Source organism: Macrotis lagotis, chromosome 6 (assembly GCF_037893015.1).
Source record: "Macrotis lagotis isolate mMagLag1 chromosome 6, bilby.v1.9.chrom.fasta, whole genome shotgun sequence".
In the NCBI taxonomy this organism is placed as follows: domain Eukaryota; kingdom Metazoa; phylum Chordata; class Mammalia; order Peramelemorphia; family Peramelidae; genus Macrotis; species Macrotis lagotis.
In genome coordinates, this window is record NC_133663.1 from 188,256,656 (window position 1) to 188,281,503 (window position 24,848).

At 36.9% G+C, this 24,848-nt stretch overlaps 1 protein-coding gene across 4 annotated transcripts in view; it reads right to left on the reverse strand.

Moving 5' to 3' along the window:
• The window catches only part of SH3RF3 (SH3 domain containing ring finger 3), a 572,589-nt gene that overhangs the window by 163,183 nt on the left and 384,558 nt on the right, over positions 1 to 24,848 (reverse strand). For all 4 annotated transcript variants that reach the window (XM_074192142.1, XM_074192143.1, XM_074192144.1 and 1 more), the window contains one exon: positions 12,181 to 12,534. In XM_074192142.1, coding sequence (XP_074048243.1) covers positions 12,181 to 12,534 — 354 coding nt within the window. The remainder of the gene's footprint in view (positions 1 to 12,180; positions 12,535 to 24,848) is intronic.

Here is a 24,848-nt window from a genome sequence, read left to right on the forward strand (position 1 = left end):
AGATACTTTTTTTTCTGGAATAAACTTAAGGATTGGGGGCAGAACCAACCCTATGACCTTTCTAAATAGTGGGGAGAAATAATTCATGAAGGATGAAAATGGAAGCAAAATGAGCCATCTGAGGTCTTGGCAAGCTGAACACACCATTGGGATTCTCTCGGCAGTCCCAAGGAGGGCAGGCAGCTTTGTTTAAAGTGCCACCATGACCTTCTCATAGGGCATTAAGAGCACTTGCATCTTAGGAGCCATGCTGGTCCTTCCACATGTGTATATGAGATGATTTAGCAATGGATGCTTTGGCATGAGTCATGATAACCATTAAGAATATCATGCCAATTCTCCAAAACTGACCCAAGAGCTGAGGAGGGTCCTCCAGGATAGGGACAGCAAAGGCAGGTATGTAATTTCATTTCATCATAGACTGAGCTTTCAGGTAGGTTCATTGAGCTATTTTTAAGTGGCCTAATTTGGATTACCTCAGAGCCCCAGCTTAATATCCTGATCTCTAAATACCAATCTGAGGATTAAAGAAAAATCTGAATTTTTTTGGTATCCCTACTAAGAATGCATCTTTGACACTCTACCTTTCTCCTTTTGTCAGATATGTAAACAAATATGATTATCTAAGGATTTGAGCTAAATTAAAAAGGAGTGATGTTCTTGCTCTAAACCTTACTCTTGGAGATTTCACCACTTTCCCAAGTATTCTAGCTCTTTTCCTAGTATCCATCCAAATAGATCCTGCCTACTCTCAGTTTCAATACTTTTAGTGTTCAAGATGTTCTTAACCTTTGAGCTACAAACTTCAGCTAGAAGGTATAGTGACTTTTGGTTCTATCTTCTACTTGCTATTTTGTTTAAAAAAATCTGTTGTATATAATTCCCAGTCCTTTTCTCATTTTTGTGGAGCACTTAGGGTTTGGCTCAACATCGAAGATACCAAGGTCATCCACTGCATCTAGAGCCAACACCAGTTGTCTTGAATCTGACTTGCCATTGGATCATAATGACTTTGGAAGAGAGAATGTAGTCAATGACTTCATGCAACTCAGCCTCAATTAAATTCAATTTATCCATAAATCAAAAGACATCACCAGATGGTGATATCATTTTGGTTTCCTTCTATAATGAAAGACAAGAACCAACCAACCAAACAGAACCATATGTGGTTCTGCATAATATTTAAGTTTGCATGATACTTATAGTTGCTCGGGTCTAGTTCATCCTATGATATTCTCTAGAAGGGATGTGCATGGTGGTTATCTGAATTATTTCCCGACTGCTTCCAACCCAACGTCTGGAACTTTGGAAGCCTGTTTGCAGTCATGCATAACTGAGGGGGAGGTACTGTGTGAAATGTTAAGCTGAAACTGAATTAGCCTACAGAGGTATGATCTCCTGGTCTTCTTTTTTTCCTTCCTGAATGGGTGAGAATCGGTGAGGCAGAAATGCAAGGATTGTCCAAGTGGAAGGAAGAACTATTGCTCTGTCTCTCAACTTGCTGATTGGGAGTGACCAGGCAAAATTTGGGATCTCCATTATTCTTCATCCAAAGTGTTACTTGACCACAAAGTTGGTAGCAATATCTACCAGAGGTGATAGCAGTGACTGATGAGGTGGTAGTGGATGAAGAAAGAGGAAAGTGCCTGTGGAAAGTCAGTTATCTATGGATGATAGTAGAAGTACACACTTTAGAAAAGACCCTGATCCTCAGAGCTCAGCAGACAACTATGAATGTAGAGGGGAAAAGGACTTTCAAGGTAAAGAATCTTGTGATATAGCTGAGTCTGACATATTCTCTACATATGTGCCTGACTACCTTTGTATTTCAAATTTGACCCTACTTTCATGTGCTAAAGAAGAGTGGGTCCCAATCTTGGGTATTATTTTTATATTATTTATTTTATATCTTAACAAATATCATTTGTAAAAATTAATAGTTTAAACTGATTTTAAGAGGGAACACACTAGTGGGGGGGTGCTTAGAAAACTCTCAGGGTTGTCCCTAGTATCTCAGGGAGAGAAGTTGTCAGCTTTGGCATCTCAACTTGCTAGTGCAAGTGGGATTTGGGAGACTGAACATGGTTAGGGTGAGGATGGGGTACTATCCTTTAACACTCATGCTGATTCTCCCAACTAGCTGTATTGGAATACAGTTTTATACAAATACAGACTAATTACCCCATCAGGAAGCCTGCTAAATGTCTAGTGTTTCTTTTTGGTATTCTATTGATATAACTAAGTACCTAATTTTCAACTCCCTGAAAAAATGCAAAAGAGTAGAGACAGTCTTCCTCAAATCTGTAAAATATTCTGTCTTTTTTACTGTTTACAAATGACAGTTCATGTTCTTTAAGATTTTTTTTCAAGCAATGGGGTTAAGTAGTTTGCCCAAGGCCACATGGCTAGGTAATTATCAAGTGTCTGAGGTTGGATTTGAACCCAGGCATTCCTGACTCTAAGGTTGGTGCTCTATCCACTGTACCACCTAGCCATTCCAATTCATTCTCTTAAAGTACTTATATCCTTCCCCTTGTCCTTCCCCTCCATTTTGAATTTGGTTAAAATAGAAATACATATAGAAGTGAATAATCAACACTGCCATTTGTGACATTTAGCATCTCAGCAAGATTTCTAAACACCTGAAATAGAATGTGAATCACCAAAAGTAGAATGTGAATCCTTTCCAACCTCTTTTTCCAAGGATAAACTATATTGTTAGAAGAAGGCAGAACATTTGGGACTGATCTTCTGACAATTTCTTATTTATTGGGGACCAAAAACAGGCAGAAAGATGTATATAAAAATGTACACACACAAATTTTGACAAACTTTTCCTTTAGATATCTGAGACCAGAATCTAGGTTTAGGAATCTGTAAATATCACCTTCACTTTCTGCTTCCCCAATTTCTATCCTTTTTCTCTCTTCAGGTTGAAGCTCAGAAACTGATTCTTTAGCTCCTACGGAATTTTCAGACTTAGAGTTTGTGATGCATAACAGACTTGTAGCTGCCCAGAACTGATGCTTAACAAGCTATACCAGAAGGAATTTCTATTTCCAGAATTCCCAGAGAGGCTATAGTGTCAATCTAACCAGTATACTGCTGGTCTCTAGAATAGCATTAAATGAGTATCTTTGAATTCCTTCCCTGAAAGAATGATTCTCTTCCTTTTTTCCCCTCTCATTTTTCCTTACCTTCTTTTTCCTTCCCTCCCCCCACTGGCTGTCATCAGCAATGAAAAACAATTATTAAATTTTTCTTTCATACCCCAGGCCAATATTTTCCCTACCTATGTCAGTATAAGATAAATGTCTCCTTGATGCAAAAAAATTGCCAAACTATTCTTCATGCATCATATTACATATTAATGGAGTAGGGAACTTGAGTCCAGGAATCCTAGGATCCCATTCTGGCAATAGTTTACTACTATTTCTTTGAACAAAGCAAAATGGAGGAGGCATTTAATGTCATTGAAATGAAAGATTAAAGTAATACAATTGTGGGATTTCCTGCTGGAAGGATCCTTAGAGTACATTTAGTTCAACCTTTTATTTTGATTATAAGGAAAAAAAAGAGAGGAAAAGAAAATGAAAAGAGTGAATTTTTGGCAGAGAAGATAAACCTTTGACTAGAACACAGGAAAGAAATTTGCAGGATCCAGAGATATGAAAACTTGCACCTGCTCTAGGTGACTGGAGCACCTGGCTGGTACAATGGATAGAGTGCCAGGTCTGGAGTCAGAAAGACTCAATCCAACCTCAAACCACTTATTTGCTGTGTGACCCTGGGCAAATCTCTTAACCTTACCTGTCTCAGTTTCCTCAACTGTAAAATGAGCTGGAAATGGCAAACTATTCCAGTATCTCTACCAAGAAAACTCCAAATGAGGTTACAAAGAGTTGAACCTGACTGGAAAATGACCTAACAACAACTCGAAGGTCACTTTCAGTTCCCAATCTATGATATTGTGATTCTAAAGGGAAAATATGAAGAGTGGGTGAGAACATCAAAAGCAGAATAACAAGAGTCTGAAAACTGTAGACACTTTGAAAGGGAGTAAGAGCTAATATGTTCTGGGTCTTGAGGCCAGGGATTCCTAAGCTGCCTTAGCCACATACCAGTTGTGTGACTGTGGGTAAGGCACTTCAACTCTCTCAGCCTCAGTTTACTCATCTGCAAGTGGGGATAACAATAACCCTAACTCCCCAGGTAGTCTTAAAGATCAAGTGAGATAATAACTGTATAATTCCTAGCATATAATAAACATGTTATTATGAAAATGCTATACAATATAAATTATATAATATTTAAAAAGCTATATAAATGTTGATTGTTGCTGTTGTTTGTGCTGTTAGACTCAAGTAAGGTAATATATATTAATGGCTTTGAGATATATATGTGTATATATATATATACGTTAAAGATAAGTGCTATATAAATGTTAGTATGATGTCATAAAAAATCTTTGTTTTATTAGAAATTGAACAAAATGTGTTTCTAGAAGGTGGCAATTTAGGCTTCCTTCTGACTTAAGATAGCCTTTATTTAATTTAACCTGTAAGTTATATGTGAGTTTTATGTCCTCATATTTGAAAATACTGCTAAAGGGCTATAACCTTTGGATCTTTTTGAGGAAGTTGGAAGAAGGTAGGGTTCAAATCTTGCCTCTGTGGCTTACTTGCTGTGATACTCCATAGTATCACAGACTAAGGGCCAGAAGAGCTTACTTAGAGCTAAGTGGACTCAGAGACAGCCCGCCCCCCCCTTTAGAAGATGAAGAAATAGATAAAGCCCAGAGACAATAAATCATTTGCCTGTGTTTTGAATCCAGGTTCTCTAACAACAAATCCAGCACAGTTTTCCATTTGCTCCTCACTTGACAAAATGATCTCTAGGCTCATTTTTTTTTTTTCATGATGAGGACCATCAGATCCAGGTAAAAGTTCTGGAGGATTCTGTTTTGGAGGATTAGCCTGTTAGAGCAGAAGGCTGAGATGAGACAATGCAAGTGGGTGGATCTCTAAAGATTATGTGTGGTCATTTTTATAGATGACATTGCCCAGAGATGTACTGGTCAATGTTTAACAACTAGCTCTTAGAAAAACAGGGTAAACTTTTAAAATTCATTTGTGCTAACATTTTCCTCTATCACCTTTAAATTCAGAAATCAACAAAACAATATACAAAGTCCTGATTTACAGCATTTGCAGATTTCTGAAGTTAAAAAAAATTCATGGGGCAGTGAATAGAGCACCGGCCCTGGAGTCAGGAGGACCCAAGTTCGAATCCAACCTCAGACACTTAATAATTACCTAGCTGTGTGATCTTGGGCAAGTCACTTAACCCCATTGCCTTGCAAAAAACAAAAAAAAATTCATGCTGAAAATTTAACAGTTGACTCTCATGAGTTTGAAGGAGCTGGTTCTTTAGACTGTGTCCCTATAAGGGGAGAGTACCTGAAATGATTGAGTAACAACAACAGCAACTACATAAAAGTCCTCTTCAGATGATAAAATGATTGCCTCACCACCATCTTGAAAGGGATGTAGAGACCTCCATATTGCAGATTGGGTAAGTGAGGGGCCAGAAAATTCAAATAATTTGCCCATTATTATGGATTATTAAGCATGAACTGACTTAGCTTAAGATTGAAAAGAATCTTAAGGTCAGTTAGGTGAACCCAGGAAATTTAAGACGAATATACCAGAAAATTAAAAGGTAATTTTCTATACAAAGAAGAATGATTTTGAGAATATTGCCTCATGAATAGGTAAGGAGATGGAGTACACTGAGACATTGATCTAATTGAGAAAATAGAATCCATGAAAGAGACCCAAAGATTTATAACTCCATTAACACATGGAGATGTGAGTAGGATTTTTGTAAGGGAATTCTAGGCCAGGAGCCAACATCAACATTGTCCTATTCAATGGATCCTGATGAAGCAGCCTCAGGATAGGGCCTGAAAGGGTGTGAGGCCTTGGGATGAACAATCAGATGACAGCTGGGCCTTTTTGATCTTGAAAATAATTTGCTCACAGCCTAGTAATCATCATGCATCCATCAATGCTAGTTTTCTTTGGTTAAATGATTAAAAATTCCAAGTATGGCTCACTAACCATATCAATTCTCTGGAGCTTAAGGAAATAGAAAACAAACCAGCATAAAGGAAGGAGGAAACCAAAAATTTTTGAGCCTCCTAGATATATACCATTGTGAGGGAGATAAGAAAAGGAGATAAGGGGTTCAGATAAGATACACCCCTTGTTCTCACATAGTTTAATGTATGATAGGGAAAATGATATTTTTGTGTCTAGGTGTATATACATATAACCATAACATAAAATCATGCATAAATGTATAGAGAAAGTAAAATAAAGGCTATGGAAAGTATGTATGATGGATGAGGGGTAAGTTAATTACAGAGTGGGGGATTGAAGCAAATTTATCGAAAGAGGTGGCATTTGACTTGGAAGGAGAAGACTTTAAGGTAGAAGATATTTCACAGAGGATAGAAAGTCCTGTGTGGAGTTGGAGAATGACAAATATTTTAGTCTGGTTGGAGCAAATGAATTTTATGCAGAATATATGGAGGGCAGTAATATAAAGTAGTATAATACAGATTGGGAAAAGTCTGGGATATCAGACAAAGGAATGTAATGTCCCTGAGCAATGGAAGTTCATATGAGTCTATACGGGGAAGGATGATTTTGAGAATACTTCCTCATGAATAGGTAATGAGATGGAGTACAGTGAGACATTGATCTGATTGAGAAAATAGAGTTCAGGTGGGTTCTTTATTTTTGTTTGTTTTTGCAAGGCAATGGGGTTAAGTGACTTGCCCAAGATCACACAGCTACGTGATTATTGTGTCTGAGGGCAGATTTGAACTTGGGTCCTCCTGACGCCAGGGTGGTTTCTCTATCCACTATGCCACCTAGCTGCCCCAGTTTTATTGGATTTTAACTCAGCTGGATCATGGACAGCTTTGGCCAAATTAAACAACTTATCTACAGATAATTTGGCTTCTCTTCTCTAACCGACAAATACAATCCTGATTAGAATCCTACATTCAAATGAGATCTTGACTGCTATTCATTATCATGATCAAGATGAGGCTCTCTCATCTCCTATACTTTAAAATATTTTATGAATTATGTTTTTTAAAAATAACTTTCATCTCTTAATCTTTCCTTCCACATAACAAAGAGAAAAGGAATATTCTGTAATGACTAGAGAGTTAGCCATGAAGCCAGGAAGTTCTGTCTCTGAAATCTATTGGCTTTGTGACCCTGGACAAGTCATTTAACCACTGGGTCCTCTTAGTTACAGACCTACATTGGAAGAGGGAGTTTCCTCATTCAGGAATTCTTTATCAGAGGTTCAGTCTGATCTTTTCATTATCCTGTTACAAAGAATGCAATTAAACAAAACAAATGGATGTAGTGACCATGGGTGACAGCATATGCCTTATTCTGCACCTGTATTCTGAAACTTCTCCTTTTGCAAAAAGAGACTGACCCAAGATGAAGAGAGAACTGGTTGGGTTGCTATGGTTATCTCCTATTTGGCACTCACCAAAGACAACATGCCTTCAGACGACCTGAATTTTCCCTTGCTGACTAATTTTGGCAAAGGGGAAGGATTACAACATGAAGGACTGGTCTCCAAAGCCCCTGGCATGTCTCACAAAGGGAGGGCATTACCTCTGGCACGAGTGCAAAGGAAGAAAAAAACGGGCAACAGAATCACCCAAGTGAGCCTCACAGCACACTCCCAATCCTGCTTTTCACATCAAGTGAATAATTAAAGGAAAAAAGGGAAAGAGGAGGAAATGGAAACTGCTTTTATAGAAGAAACATACACACACATACCCCAAGCAATCTAAATGAAAATCGATAGCCTTGACAAAACTAGATGTTTATGTTGCATACACAGCTGCAACGATGATCCTGTACAATTATTGGCACAAGAGTGGTGTTGCAGGAGGAGAGGAAGGTCCTCAGACATTGCGTGACTATACCCCTTATGGTGCTTGAGAGCAGACATCTATAAAGTATGGTAAGGTTTGCACTATACTTTAAAAAGGTTCTAACCTCACAATAACCCTATGAGGTTGTACTGCTTAATAATACCTGGATAGAGAAACTGAGGCTCAGAATTTTTGACTTGCCTAAGGTCACACAGCTACTACTTGCCAAAAGTGCAAGTCTTCATGACTCCAAATCTATCTCTAAGCATACTGCCTCTTATGCATAACAAACATCACAACTGCTGTGAAAGTAATTTTCCATAGGGAAAACAAATATTCTGTGGCCAAGATTGGGAGAGGGAGAAGACAGTGATGAAGAGGGAGAAATAAGTGTTGACAGGGGCATGATGCATCAGGATTGCATAGGAGAATGTCATTGAGAAAAATATCTGGACAAATTCACATAGCAGGGAGAAAGGCAGGGATTGTCCCAACATGATTTCTGACTTTCTATAAAATAACAGGGAATATCTGACAAGGTACACAAAATCTGTGCTTTCTTCTTTTGCTGAGAACCCTAAGGAAAAATGAAAGGATGACTGTTCTTGAATTTATATCCCAATCAAGGACCATAATTTAAAAGTGAAAGTGGGGTGGGGAGCAAAAGAACTCTGAGATTGCCCCCTCTTCATTGTTTTGTGGAGGTAGGAAATTCCCATGGACTCATCTTACAAAACAAATTTAATTTCCATCTTTTTTTTCACTCCAATCCATCTTCAACCCAGTGGCCAAATTGATATTCCTAAAGCACACATACTCCTGCTCATGAAGCTTAGGTGGCTCTCAATGACCTCTCATATAAAATACAAGTTCCTCTGCTTTACTTTCAGATCCCTAGATAGCAGAATGGATAGAATGCCAGACCTGGAGTCAGTGAGACTCATCCTGAGTTCAAATTTGATCTCAGATGTTTACTAGCTTTGTAACCCTGGCAAGTAACTTGATCCTATTTGCCTCAGTTTCTTCATTCATAAAATGTGCTGGAGAAGGAAATGGCAAAGTATTCCAGCATCTTTGCAAAGAAAACCCTAAATGGGGTCATGAAGACTGAACACACATACACACAGATAGATAGTTAGTACCTTTCCTGGCTTACTGTACATTTCCATCCTTCACATACTCTAATTCAACTGTTACCTCTTTGAGGATTATCCTGATTATTCCAGTAACTAAGGTCCTCCCCCAAATCTCTTGGAAAATGAAAGCATTTTATAGTCTGTATTTATTTATCTGTGCTTGCATTAGGCATGTAATCTAAACTTACATGGACTTTTGGCTAGCAAATTTTCAAAACATGACTCATTTTTATTTATAAGATAGCACACAAATCCTTTTGTCCTCAGTTTATTTCACAGCAAAGGGTCAAAAATGTTGGAGCTTTTAGTTCTGAAACTTGTAAGAGACTGACTCAATTTCAAGTTTTCCATGTTTTCAGTCCTTCTAAATGGTCATCCTCTCCTCCACTTGTCTCTTCCCATGGGTTTAAAAACCTTAGCTTGGTTCTATTCCCACTAGGCATGTGATTAACTCACTTGCATTCACCTTCCTTCTAACATGATCTCCAGTTTATCCTGTCTGTATCTTGAAATAATATTTCAGTTTGCATGTCTCCCTCAAAAGACTGTGAGTTCCTAGAGAAAAGGGAATTTTTATTTTTGTCTCTTTTTTGTATTCCTCTTCATTTAGCACAGTGCCTGTTACATGGTGGGTGGTTATTTAATAAGTGCTAGTTGACTTAACTTGAATCTTAGGACTCATAAATCTGCTAATTGCCCAGCATTAAAAAGGAAAAAGAAAACACTTAAGCATAATAGTTTGCATTTATATTGTATAGAAGCATAAATGTCTCTAAATCTGGAATTTGAATTGTATATGTTCTGACCCTTGCATTTGTGTGGATGAACTCAGTTCCAGAAGTTTAAGATAAGTAGTGTCAAACTCTAATAGAAATGTATCTCAGATCATTCTATATTGACTTAGAAAGATATATATTATCTGTGTTATATTGCATTTCTATTTATTTTGTTAAATATTCCCCATTTTTATTTTATTTAATTTTATTTATCTCTGGTTCTGGCAACACTCAGGAATGTTGTAGGCATGTGGCCTGGTGGCAACACATTAGATAACTTCTTTTGAAATGACTTGTCCAAGTATCTGGCCAGAAAGATTAAATCAAGGTTATAGGATTATCAGTCTGGAAGAAGAAGTCACCTAATTCAACTCATTCATTATATAGAGGAGGAAACTGAGCCCTTTGGGGAGTAAAGTGCTCATGGTCACACAGTCATTAATTGTCAGAGGTTGTATTTAACTAGGTCCTTAACTCTCAAGTGTTTTATCTAAAGAAGTTAAAATCAGGATGTTTTCTATTGTTTCATGCATGCATATGCACCATACATATTGAATTAAAAAACATTTCACATACACAATTTCACTTAATTCTAATTACCTGTTCTTCCCATTTTACAGAATAATAAACTCTGAGATAGTGACTTGGAATATGTCACACTTCTGGTAGCTGGCAGTTCCAAGTCTAAATTTCTAAGTTTCTTGTCCTTTCTGCCTGGCTATATTATGCCAGCCTAACTGAAATGAACACTATTTCTCTGGAAATTCATCCTATCCTGATAGAAATCATTCTTATGGGGAGTCAAATATGATTTATCTTCCACCATCAACTGAAACCCACACTTTACATTTGTTCCGGTGATTTTCAACGCTGGCTATTTCCAGATACTTGAAGAGCATTAACTCACAATCAGAATTTAGCAAGTTACTAAAGGTGAGAGAATATGAGAAAAATAAGTGACTAGTTGAAGTGGAAGGAAAGAAATGCAGTTCAAGCAGCACACAGAAGTTTCTCTATTTTAACCCCAAACTCCTTTTATTTTCCTCCATTTCCCCTTTGGGGAATAATGGAAAAACTAGATTAGAGATTCCATTTAACTTGTTTCCTCTATCTTGAAAGGGATTATTGGAAGGACATTGGTCTTTACAGTTCAATCAACATATAAAGACAGCAATACATCACCAAGTTGGACCAAAGATCTATAAGATCCCTTGTAGCTTTAAATCTGTGATTCAGGAAATACCTTTCAATATGAGCAACAACAATTTGCAAACATGAGAGGGACTCAGTAATTCCAAACTGTTTTCTCAGCTCTAAAAAATTACTCTTTTCTATGAAAGTTTGGGGAGAGACAAATGTCTCTTCCATATCTTTCTACCCTTCTTGCTTCCTTCTTTTTCACTTTTTCTTTCCCTCTTCCCTCCTTCACCTTCCCTACTCACTCCTTCTCACTGAGAAAAATAAAAATAAACAAAACTATCTTTGCCTGCCAGTTGATTATTGTCCTTTTTCCTAATAGTTCAGGCTTAAGATTTTCGTCTTTGAAACCATCATGTAGCTGAGAATGACACACTTAAGGAGAGGTTGAAATGAAAAAGCCACCAAATTCCCCATACTCTGTGTGATAGTACTGGGACAGGAAGATATCTCATTGGAGGGAAGGGGACCAGGGCATCAACAATTCAGGCAAACGCTTTCATTTCTATTGACCGAGAATAATTTTTAAAATGGTAACTGGAAACCAAAATCTTAGTGTTTGAATTCACTGACCACAATAATATGTAAAACAGAAATAGGAAGGAAGGTCTACATCACAGGATGGATCCTGTCTATTGCCTTTCAACCTGAAACAAATAATAGAGGTACAAGGGGACCAATTCTCATGGAATGGGATTTACAGAAGAGTTTGTGATAGACTCAGAATCAGCAAAATCATATTCAATACCTATGAAGCTTCAAGGAACTTAGAATCTACCATAATGAAAAACTGTTCTTTCCATTGGGCTATATCAACTGAAATGAAGACTATTGCTCTGGAAATTCATCCTATCCTACCAGAAGCCAAGCTTTTGGAGTTTGGATTCCATCAATTTATGCTCTACCACTTTTATCTTTATTACACTTCAGCAGCCGGGAATGAAGATGAGAAGTAAGCCCCTAGTGAACGAATATATAAAAACATTCAGCAAGACCTTTGTCCCCTCAGCACCACTGCATAGCCCCAATGAGGGGAGCCATTGATCTGACCCTATCACTACCCCAGCTCAGTATTACCATGATCTCGTGTTGTTACCTGGGCTGGAGCACTGGATGACAGGTGAGTCAACTCTCCAATTCTGGTAGCAGCCCGGGGATCACTAGAGCTGATCAAAACAGGAGCACTAATTTCCATGGAATGCCTATTGCTCATAGCCTGGGAGGATTTGTGCGTCATACTGAGGGCAGTGAAGGAGTGGCGTTTCTTGGCATTCTTCTTGCCATCGATACGCCGCTGAATGGCACTGACTGCTCCCGAGCTGCTTAAGGTAGAACACTGGGCCAGATTGCCTGCCATGTTGGTGTCAGATGGCAGGGAGACATCGCAGCCAGATGCAGCAGCTAAGCATGTCTTGTCCATCTCAATAAGCTGTTTGGCGGATTCGTTGAGCTGAGTGCAAGAGGGGAAAAAAAGGGGGGAGGGGGAACATTAAATAATTGTCACATGCTATTTCCAGCTCTTTGTACTCTCTTCCTTTCTCTTTTAGCACTTTTAAATAGATACTGGCAAAAGTCTTCAAATGGTTCTGCTCTTTCTAGCAGCCTGAACCAGCACAAATGCTTTTGGTCAAAAAACAAAAACACCAAAACTTTTATTTTTAAAGATGGAATGACATCTATAGGTTTTATTGAAAGGTTTTCTAGAAAAGTTGTAAGTAAATTCATATGGAGATATAAAAAATTCAAGAATTTCCAGGAATTTAATGGAAAAAAGTACAAAAGAAGGGGGCTTAGCCCTACCTGATCTAAAATTATATTATAAAGCATCAATCATCAAAACTGTTTGGTATTGGCTAAGAAATAGAGTGGCGGACCAGTGGAATAGACTAGGTGCAAAAGCAGGAGGCTATTATAGTAATCTGCTGTTTGATAAACCCAAAGAGTCCAGCTATTGGGATAAAAACTCTCTCTTTGATAAAAACTGCTGGGAAAATTGGAAATTAGTATGGAAGAAACTTAGATTAGACCAACACCTCACACCCTTTACCAAGATAAGATCCAAATGGTTACAGGATTTAGACATAAAAAAACAATACTATAAGCAAATTAGAAGATCAAGGACTAGTTTACCTGTCAGATCTATGGAAAGGGGAGCAGTTTATGACTAAGGAAGAGATGGAGAACATCACCAAAAAAACAAACTAGATGATTTCGATTTCATTAAATTAAAAAGCTTTTGCTCAGAAAAAACCACTGTAACCAAGATCAAAAGAAATGTAGTCAATTGGGAAACAATCTTTACAACTAATGATTCTGACAAAGGACTCATTTCTAAAATATACAGAGAACTGAGTCATATTTTTAAAACAGAAAGCCATTCCCCAATTGACAAATGGTCAAATGATATGCAAAGACAATTTACAGATGAGGAGACCAAAGCAATCCATAGTCATATGAAAAATTGCTCTAAATCATTAATTATTAGAGAAATGCAAATGAAAGCTTCTCTGAGGTACCACCTCACACATCTCAGACTGGCCAATATGACCAGAAAGGATAATGATCAATGTTGGAAGGGATATAGGAAATCTGGGACACTATTACACTGTTGGTGGAGCTGTGAACTCATCCAACCTTTCTGGAGATAAATTTGGAACTATGCCCAAAGGGCAACAAAAATGTGCATACCCTTTGACCCAGCAATACCACTACTGGGTATATACCCTGAAGAGATGAAGAAAAAGGGTAAAAACATCACTTATACAAAAATATTTATAGCAGCCCTGTTTGTGGTGGCAAAGAATTGGAAATCAAGTAAATGTCTTTCAACTGGGGAATGGCTTAGCAAACTGTGGTATATTTATGTCATGGGACGCTATTGTTCTATTAGAAACCAGCAGGGATGGGAATTCAGGGAAGCCTGGAGGGATTTGCATGAACTGATCTGAGTGAGATGAGCAGAACCAGAAAAACATTGTACACCCTAACAGCAACATGGGGGTGATGATCAACCTTGATGGACTTGCTCATTCCATCAGTGTAACAATCAGGGACAATTTGGGGCTGTCTGCAAAGGAGAGTGCCATCTGTATCCAGATAAAGAGCCGTGGAGTTTGAACAAAGTTCAAGGACTATTCCCTTTAATTTAGGGGGAAAAACAGATATCTTACTGTCTGATCTTGTTATCTCTTAGACTTTTTGTCTCTTCCTTAAGGTTATGATTGCTCTCTCATCACACCCAATTTGAATCAATTTGCAACACGGAAACAAAGTAAAACTGACAGATTGCTTTCTGTTGGGGGTGGGAAAGGACGTAATATTGGGGGAAAATTTGTAAAACTCAAATAATATCTTTAATAAAAAATAAAAGAAAAAGAAAAAGAAAAGTTTTCTAGTTTCCCCTCAAGGCTCTGGGTCAGAAATCAGGACACTTAATAGAATTTATGAGATTTCCTTTCTTTCTTTTTTAAGCCAAGCCTACTGGATTTGTTGAAATCTTTTACAATTCTGGTGTATTAGGCTCAAGAGATGAGCAAAGACAAGGAGGGATGAAATATTTTTTTTTCAGGAAAATATAGCAGTAAGTCAAACAGTGAAAGTTATCAGACAAATTCTGAATGTTTGATCTGAAGGTGAGCTTCAGTGAACTCTGGCTTCATTTCTCTAGCCTGTATTTAACATTATAACCAGATTTTAGGGCTTTCCTTTGTAGTCGTGGATCATTTTAGGAAAATCTGATAAACATGACTAGTGTCTAAATTTCTAATTTGTGGTTCATTGCTAAGAGTCTAGGAGTTTTGACTTGAATATTGTGATTTTAGTAGGAAGACATATTGATTTTTAGTAGGAAGCCAAGATGTAGCAATTATGAGAGTCACTACTCCTATCTTTTCAAAAATGGCCTTTCTGGTCAAGTGTCTGAGTCTGACTCAGTTATAGAATGTTGGAGCTAGATGGTATTTTGGGAATTAGCTAATTTAACTTCCTCATTTCCCTTAGATAAAACTAAGATAAGAAATCAAGTGACTTTTCCAATGTCTCACAATTAGTGAGCTAGACTTCTTCTGATTCTTAGACCAGTACATTTTGATCATATGACCAAGCCTAAAGAAATTTCTGAAGAAGATGGCAGAGAGCTGGAAGATGATTTCTTATGTTATTCTACTCTACCATCATGCAATATTATCAAGGTAGATACCACTCGGAAGAGACTCTGTTATTTAAGAGTAACCGTCAGAAGACCTTATAATTCAGTGGAAATACAATGATCAGATTCCAACATGGTAACTGGTAGTATTTCATCCCAACAAATTCAATAAATATTCTTTATTCATGAAGTTTGAGAGCTGTACTCTTTTTAAAGAATGCTTGGTATCTATCAGGTATCTATCATAGATAATAGCTGTGATTTGGGGGAAGATAAGACATGACAACCTCAGTGTACCTGGAGTTACAGTTTCCATATATCTGCCTCAAGTAAGGGATTCATTCATACTCAGCAACCTTCAGGTTAACATGTGACATGAATAACCTATCTGTTCTTTGTCATATGCTTTCTAAAGAATAAATTATGAATGCATACTGAATGGAATTGGGACAGTTAAGTGGCACAAGGGACAGAATACTGGGTTAGAGTCAGGAAGAATCATCTTTGGAGTTCAAATCTAGCCTCAGACACTAACTGTGTAGTTCATAGAAAGTTGTTTAATCCTGTTTGCCTCAGTTTCTTTCCTCTGTAAAATGAACTGGAGAGGAAAGTGGCAAACCATTTCATTGTTTTTGCTAAGAAAATTCCAAATGAGGTCACAAAGAATTGGATACTACTGAAAAACCACTGAATAATAACAAGGGAATAAAAATGAATTTTTTTCTAGGGCATAAATGGTATCTTATAACTTGGAAAAATAAACTTTAAAAATAAATTCTCTGTTCAGTCATCAAAACCTTTTTTATAACTGGCTCTGGTGCTCCTTCCCCTCACCATTTCAGTTTTCTTGCATTCCCCATCTTGTACTTTGTTATCCGAAGATACTGTCCCTACAAGACTCTCCCACTTCATCTCTGCTTCCTGGATTCTTTAGATTCTTTCAAGTCCCAGCTAAAATTTCACTAACTCAACTAAAGTTCCACTTACTATTCCTCTAGCCTTTTCCAGTCACTGGAATTTAGTGCCTTCCCTCTATTAATTATTTCCAATTTATCCTATATATATATATATTGTTTATACATGGAGGACTGGCATGTTGTCTCTCCCCCACCTTGTATTATGAGTTTCTCAAAGGACTGTATTAACTTTCTTTGTAATTCTCAGCATCTAGCCCAATGCCTGGTCCATAATAATAAATATGTATTGAATATTACAAACCATGAACCTTTTATTCCTGACATTTCAACTTAGCTCATCCCAAGGTCATAAGGGACAATTGTCATAAAATCACAAATATTTTTATTGTGTAAATATAAATGAGTGATATGGGATTTGGACTGAAGTTTTTGGACTAAATCTCCCTGAGAGAAGAGGAAGAATCATTGAACAATTCTGAGGTCCTGGGCCAGGTAGAGTAATCCTCGGACCAAGCAGGAGCCAGATCAGAAAAACAACAAGGATCAGGATTACAGAAGGAGACACAGGACCATCTTTGAGATAAAAAATGCCAAGATTTGACAAATGATTAGATATGTGAGGCAGTTAGGTAGCACTGTGGATAGAAGACTGGGCCTGAAGTCCAGAAGATCTTAGTTTAAATTCAGCCTCATATACTTACTGTGTGACCCTGAGCAAGTCACTTAATCCTATGTGTCTCAGTTTCTTCATCTGCAATGTGAGCTAAAGTAGGAAATGGCAAGCCATTCCAGTATCTTGGCTAAGAAAATCTCAAAAGGGATCACAAAGAGTCAGATATGACTGAAAACTAAACAATAATGGTTATGTGGGATGAATAAGAATGTTGAGTCAAGGATAATGCCACAATTTTTAACTGAAGTGTCTAGAAGTTACTCTTTTTGGGGGGGGGCAAGGCAATGGGATTAAGTGATTTGCCCAAGATCACACAGTTAGGTAAGTATTAAGTTTCTAAGGCCAGGTGCTCTATCCATTGAACCACCTAACTGGCCCACTAGCTAGAAGGTATTCTTAACAGAAACAGGAAAGTTTAGAAGGATAGGTCTGTTTTGGATATGTTGAGTTTGAGATGCCCTTGGAATATCCAGTTTAAAATATAAATCAACAAGAATTTATTAAACACCAAGGATAAATACACAATAATAAAAAAAATCCTAAAGAAATTGCTTTACTTTACAAGTGAATTCTATTAGCAAATCTTAGAAACAGATATTTAGTGGCAAAAATAATATGGTGGAAGAAACACTGAATTTGGAATCAGAAGACTTGGTTCCCAACCCTTGTCCTGTTACTGATATCTTGTTGTTGAGTCTGACTCTCTCAGTCTCAGTTTCCTCATTTCTAATCAAAGGTGTGAATTTCCAGGTCCTTTCTTGCAATATCTCATACAAGATTTGGGCACCAATTGAGTCACTAGGCAAAGAGTATATTTACAATCCATAGTTCCCAAGTTTGATAAAAAACATAATGGAGAAACAAACAAATCTAGTCTTATATTTGTATTATTATTTCCTGAGTCTTATCTAATTTTATTTAGAAGCCATTTCTTAAAGGTAAACTCATCACTTATGATGTGTGTGTTTGTGTGTCTGTGGGGGGGGGTGATGGTGGAGAGTAACGAAAGGGTATAAAAATTTCCTTTACTTCAAATGAGGAGGGTAAAATAAGAGTCTACATATAGATTGGTGATGGAGTTCTATCTTATCTACTACCCAAAAGGTTCCCTTTTCAATTATGAAGTTAAAGAAAGGAGAAAATGACTGGAAAAAATGTGATCTTTAAGGGAGAAGGGAATGTTCATTGATAAAACATTATTATGTACTAGGACCATAGTCCTGAAAATTAAGGGCTATAATCACCTAAGGCACACTCTCTATTTTTAATTTTTATAATTTTTTTAGAAGGATGAGCTCTACACATGCAAAGTATGGAAAAAATGGGATTTCTTATACACAAGGGCAACTTGTTAACTGATCTGTGCCATTTGCTTTGGGTTTAAACCTAAAAATCAAGAAAACTTCACATTCTATATCTAAACCAAGCTTCTAAATAGAGCCAGATAAGGTTCATACATATTGCTTTAAAATATGTGAAAAGACACTGTGTTAAGACCTTATGTACTTCTGCTTTGTTGTGTCTCTGCATTGACAATGCCATAATTCCTGACATTCCTCATGTTAGAGATTTTCTTCTCATCTACTCTCCTTTACTCCCTCTCCACCAATGCATTGTGGAAAGTGGAATGAATTGGGAGTCAGGAAAGGGGGCATCTAATCCTAACCCTGCCATAGACTAACTACATGACCTTATGCAAATCATTGACTCTCTCTAAATCTTGGTATCTTCTTCTATAGGATAAGAGAGAAAGTTACATGATCTCTGAACTTCCTTACAGTCCAAGATTCTTTCATTTATGATAAACTATAAAGTAAATCGGTTCCATGGGAACCAAATTGGAAGGTTTGGGGAGAATAAGAGACAAATCTAATTGGTTTTGTTATTAAGGATCTACTTATTAATGATCAAGTATGATCTGGAACATGGGCTGATGACCAAAGAGTGGGGAAAGAACAGGGAAAAGGAAACTGAATAGATATGGCAATCAGGTGACATAAGGGTACTAGGGCCCTTGAGGGAGGGGATCCCCCCCCCCACCAAGGAAGGAGAGAAAAATGGAAGAAAAAAGCATCAGAAAGATTACTTTATGAGTTAGCCTAAAGATGATTCTAACTGCAATAATAATGAGAGTGGATACATACTTTAAAGTATATTGCATTTTCATAGACCATTTCATTCAATTCTCATAAGTGATTTGCTCAAGATCTCCCAGATAGTTAAGTAGCTGAGGCAAGATTTGAGTATGCTATCTGATAAGTCTAGCACAGTCTCCATAATGTTATTTTTCTCCCTTTAGTTTGAGAAGAAGTTTGAGAGGAAAAATCAATGCTCTGAGGCTGATTTCCCATGGACTAATAGATAAGCAGATGAATTATCAATTTTTCAACTTCTTTCTTATTGGGTGAGAAGAGTTTGGACTCAAGAGTTTTTCCTTTTTTTTCAAAGGAAAGTAGCATCTTAAATAGTACACAACTCTTCTGGGTTGGGATTAATGAGATTTGAGTTTTAATCCTGGTTCTACTTTTTATCATTGTGATTTTGAGAAAGTCTTTTTAAACTCTGTAGGCCTCAGTTTCTTTATCTGTTTCCCTATGGCTCTAATTCTATAGTCTCATGAACATATGAACCAACCAGTTATTAAGCTACTTTAATCTGTAATTGCCACCTTCCCTTCATTACTCCTCAACATTACTTGAATTAAAAAAAATAAATTCTCATTCAAATCACTATGGATAGTGGCTGTTTGCAAAAGATGCTATCCAGACTGCTCAGGCTGCATCAAATGATGGATAGCGATGATTTCCAAATGGTTTCCTTAACTTGGGGCCTTTTCCCACAATCTATAGTTTCTGCCTGGAGGACTTTGACACTTTCCACTTCACTCAGTCAAAGATTTGGCTATCGCTTACTACAACACTAGATTAGGTACTTGAGAGACGCAAAAGTTAAAGACACTGATTTTGATCTTTGGGAACTTAGAAGTTCATTGGAGAGATGTCAGTATATAATTAAGTGATACCTTGTTTGACATATAAGTGCAATCAGTTTTGAAAAGGGCAGGATGATGAAAGTCTAAGTAGTCAGGCTTTATGGAGGATACTTTATGATCCTTGAAGGATGGGCAGTATTTGGAAAGCCAGGAGGGGACATGATAGCTCTCTACAAGTATGTGAAGTAGTGTCATAGAGAGAAGGGACTAGATTTGCTTTGTTTGACTCCAGAGGGCAGAATCAAGAGTAGTGGGTGGAAACTACAGAAACAATGATAGCCCTGATGTCAACACAAACTTCCTATTAATTAGTCATTCACAATTGGAATGGACTCCTTCTGTTCAGAAGTCATTAGGCAGAGCATGAACGAATATTTGTCCAATACGCTCTAGTGGAGATTCTTTTAAACTTGGGTTATACTAGATAGTATATTCATTTCTTACATTCTGATGTAGGAACCTTCCAGACCAGTGAGGGAATAAGGAAAGGAAAAGTCTATCATGATGTTTGCAAAAAATGCCCACCTGGTCATTGTTGCTGATGTTGTTCAGTTGTTTCAGTTATGCCCAACTCTCCTTGACCCATTCTGGGTTTTTTTTTTTTTTGTTTCATTTTTCTTTTTGGCAGAAATATTTTTTCCATTTTTTTTCCTCTACCTCACTTTACAGTTGAGGAACAGAGGCAGACAGAGTGAAGTGACTTGCCCATGGTCACATAGCTGATAAGTGTCTGAGACAGAATTGGATGTCTTCCTGATTTCAGACTCATTGCTCTATTCACTGTACCGCCAAGCTATCCCCTGATCAAGAAGTCAAAATAATCTCTAGTATTCTACTCTAAGTATATATGCTGCTTAAAATATATATATTTTTTCTTTTTGGTAAGGCAATGGGGTTAAGTGACTTGCCCAAGGTCATACAGCTGGGTAATTATTAAGTGTCTGAGATCAAATTTGAATTCAGGTACTCCTGACTCCAGGCTGGTGTTCTTTCTATTGTGCCACCTAGCTGCCTCAAATACTTAATATATCTTTCAGAACTCCTTTTATTCAATCAAAGATGGAATGATATTAAAGGGCATGCAGTGCCACCCCACTAGGTCAATCCTCTCTGAGTATTAGGCTTTGTTTCACCAGGAGACAGATTCTAATATCATGCTTTTTTTTTTGTATATTCCATTTAATCCTGTTAAGGAAAAATGTCAAATGCTCTCCACTGTATTTTGAACTGGTGGCCACCTTGATGATTTTTAAAAAATCTGTTCCATTTAAGCAGCGTGAGAAAACCATCAATTCATCCCAGGGCCATGCTTGCTCTTTGTAAGACCAAGTAGATTACACATGCAGTACTACGTTGATGTTATAGCAGCATTCAACAACATTGCCAAGGCAAAAGGGTTGTCAGCATTTCCATTACAAATACCTATTTTTCAGAGGGTGCTTATAAAAAAAAATCACTTCAGGCACTGAAATGTGTGATCTAAATCCAGGATTATTTCTTTTGAAATGTTGCTTACAACCCAGCCTGGCTGCTTTGTTTTGCTCTACTTTATGGTTCTATTCATTTGCTTTCGTAAAACTGTCCAGTTTGGAAAAACAACCCAGTGCTTTGTTCCCCAAGAGAAGTTCATGGGGACAGGATCACAGCACCTGAGTGTCTGGCCCAAATGGAAGAGCAGACCTCCAGGCACTGGCAACTGCCAAGACCAAGTGGAAAAATAAACAAGGAGGAAAAAAGTTGCACATCACCTTTTATGCAAGGTCTTCAAAGGATTTTATAAAAACAACTTACTATTCTTGGGGAGTTTTGTTACATAAACATGAGAGAAAGAATGCCTCTGTGCTGGCTTTAAGTGATTTATTTCTTCCAAGTAGCAATAAACATATAATGTCTTATTCATCTTCTCAAAATCTCTGTGAAGTTGCTATTAAATCCTGTATTTCACAGATGGAGAAATGAAGGCATGGAATAGATTTGATTCAATTAAAGAAGCATTTATTAAGGGTTAACTATGTTGGTACAGTGAATAGAGTGCCAGGTCTAGAATCAGGAAGCCTCATCTTTGTGAGTTCAAATCTAGGCTCAGATATTGTGTGACCCTGGACAAGTTACTTAATCTGTTTGCCTCAGTTTCCTCACATGAAAAATGAACTGAAGAAGTAAATAGTAAACCACTCTGTATTTTTGCCAAGAAAACTCCAAATGGGGTCATGAAGAATTGGAAATGAGTGAAATAACTGAACATCAACAACATGTTCCTGGCACTGTGCCAAATTTGGGGATTACAAAGTCAGAAATTCAACAGAAACCCTTCAAGTAACTTGCAATTTCTTTTGTAGGAAACTATTTACAGAAAAGTCAATATAAAACATGTGCAAATTAAATATAAAACTTTTTTTCTCCACTACCAACTGGAGGAATCCAGAAAGGTCCCTTACAGAAGGTGGCACAGAAATTGAACCTTGTAGGGAGCAAGAGATTCTAGGAGGTGGACTTAGGGAATAGCATTCCAGCTATGGGGATATATTAGTATCCCAGATAAAATAAAGGCACCTCAGGAACATGCCAAGCATGAACCATCGCCTCATCTTTTTATATTATATTAATAATATAATTCATATATTATTTAAATTAATTACTAAAAACATTGTTTTACTTTTTTCTCTTGAAGAAACAAATGTTCAAATTCAAAATGTGACATCTTTGAATATAGAGAGATTGATCATTCATTTATTATTTCTCTTCTTCACTATTTGTGTCCCTCTTACCTAGTTAAGGGCTTGAAACATAGGTAACATAATAAATACTCGTTAAAATGTATTGTGGTAGATATAATATAGATTTTAGAACTGCAGACATAATTAGAAAGGACTTTCAAAGGTTATCTTATGCAAAATTTCCATTTCATAGATGAAGAACCCAAGGTCCAAAGAGGTTAAGCGACCTTGACCAAGGTTACACAAACCCTTCTTCCCTGATCCCTCTTAATTCAGTACCTTTCCTCTTAACGATTTCCTAATTATCATATATACATATATAACTTGGTATATATTTGTTTTCATGTTGTCTCCCCATTAGATTGTAAGCTCCTCATAGGCAGGGACTTCTGAATCTTTTTTGTATCCTCAAAGGCTTAGCACTGGGCCTAGAACATAATGCTGCTTAAGAGATGTTTGATTACTTGAACTCCCCAAAGTAAGCTCAAGGCTATAGAAATAGAAACCAAATGGGGACTTGAAATAAAGTACTTGATCTACATGTCCAAGATAAAAGTTCCACAAGATAAAGTGAACACCAATTAAAAAATGAGTGTCATGAGGAAAATTCAAATAGACACTTCAAAATACTGAATTCCCATTGGTTTTAATCAACAATTTTATGTTTCTAAAAGTAACTAACTAATCAAATGAAGAGACTTGAAAATTATCATATAGTCAGTCATCCCTTACACAACTTTTAAAGAAAGATTTTATTTATTTTGAGTTTTACAATTTTTCCCCTATTCTTGCTTCCCTCCCCACACCCTCTACAAAAGGCAGTCTGTTAGTCTTTACATTATTTCCATGCTATACATTGATCTAAGTTGAACGTGATGAGAGAGAAATCATATCCTTAAGGAAGAAAAATAAAGTGTAAGAGATAGAAAAATTACATTAATAAGATAATGGGTTTTTTCCCATAAATTGAAGGTCTTTGTTCAAACTCTTTCTCTGGATACAGATTGTATTCTTCATTTCAGACAGCCCAAAACTGGCCCTGATTGTTGCACTGATGGAATGAGCAAGTCCATCAAGGTTGATTATCACCCCCATGTTGCTGTTAGGGTGTACAATGTTTTTCTGGAATTGCTCATCTCGCTCAGCATCAGTTCATGCAAATCCTTCCATGCTTCCCTGAATTCCCATCACTCCTGGTTTCTAATGGAACAATAGTTTTCTGTGACATACATATACCACAGTTTATTAATTTCCAATTCTTTGCCACTACAAACAGGGCTGCTATGAAAATTTTTGTACAAGTGATGCTTTTACCCTTTTCCATAATCTCTTCAGGGTACAGACCCAGTAGTATACATTTTCATTTCACTGTGTTTACTAACCCCTCTGAATCATAAAATACTGAAATTTTAGAGTTTTATGTGATTAGTAAAGTTGACTGTTTCACCCTCCTATTCAAATCAGGAATCTTTTCTACAATTTCCTGATGGGTAATCAATCAGTCACAGTTTGAACATTTCCAGTACTAAAGAATTCATTACTTCACAAAGTAGTCCTATTTGAATTTTTTTTAAATGAACCAAATCTTTCTTCTTGGGCTTTCCATCTCTTGGTTCTACTTTCCTCTGCAATAACACTAAACAAGTCTAGTGCCATCTTCTATTTGAAGGTAGCCATATTTCCCTTTTGAGAATAAATATTCCTAGTTCTATCAATAAATTTTCATGTGACATAGTATTAAGTTTCCTCATCATCTGAAATCACCCTCCTCTGGTTATGCATATATATTTTGAAGATACTCCTCTTCAAATGTGATACCCACAATTGAACTTACCTTTTAAAAAATGGCTCTAATGAGCCACTTACCACACATTGGACACTATGTTTCCATTAAAAAGGCTAGAGCTAAATGTCCTTTAGGCATTCATCATTCTGTTTCTTAAAAGTGAAAGGATAGTTATTAAAACTAAATTAAAACTTTGTGGTTTTCTTTTTTTTTTACATGCCATCTTTCTCTTGTTGCCATTTCCTGACTTTTCTAGTACAATTCAAATGCCAGATGCTTTTCTCCATTACCCCTTAATGCTATTTATTACTTTCAATTTATCATATATATATATATATGTATATCTTGTTTTTACATAATTGTTGTATTCACAAAACTGTCTCCCCTATTGGACTGTGAATTCCTTGTGGGCAGACTATCTTTTGTTTCTCTTTATAGACTCAACTCTTAGCATAATACTGACACATAGAAGTCATGGACTGAATGCCTGTTGATTGATTGCATGAATCACTGTCCAGTCATGTCATCATTA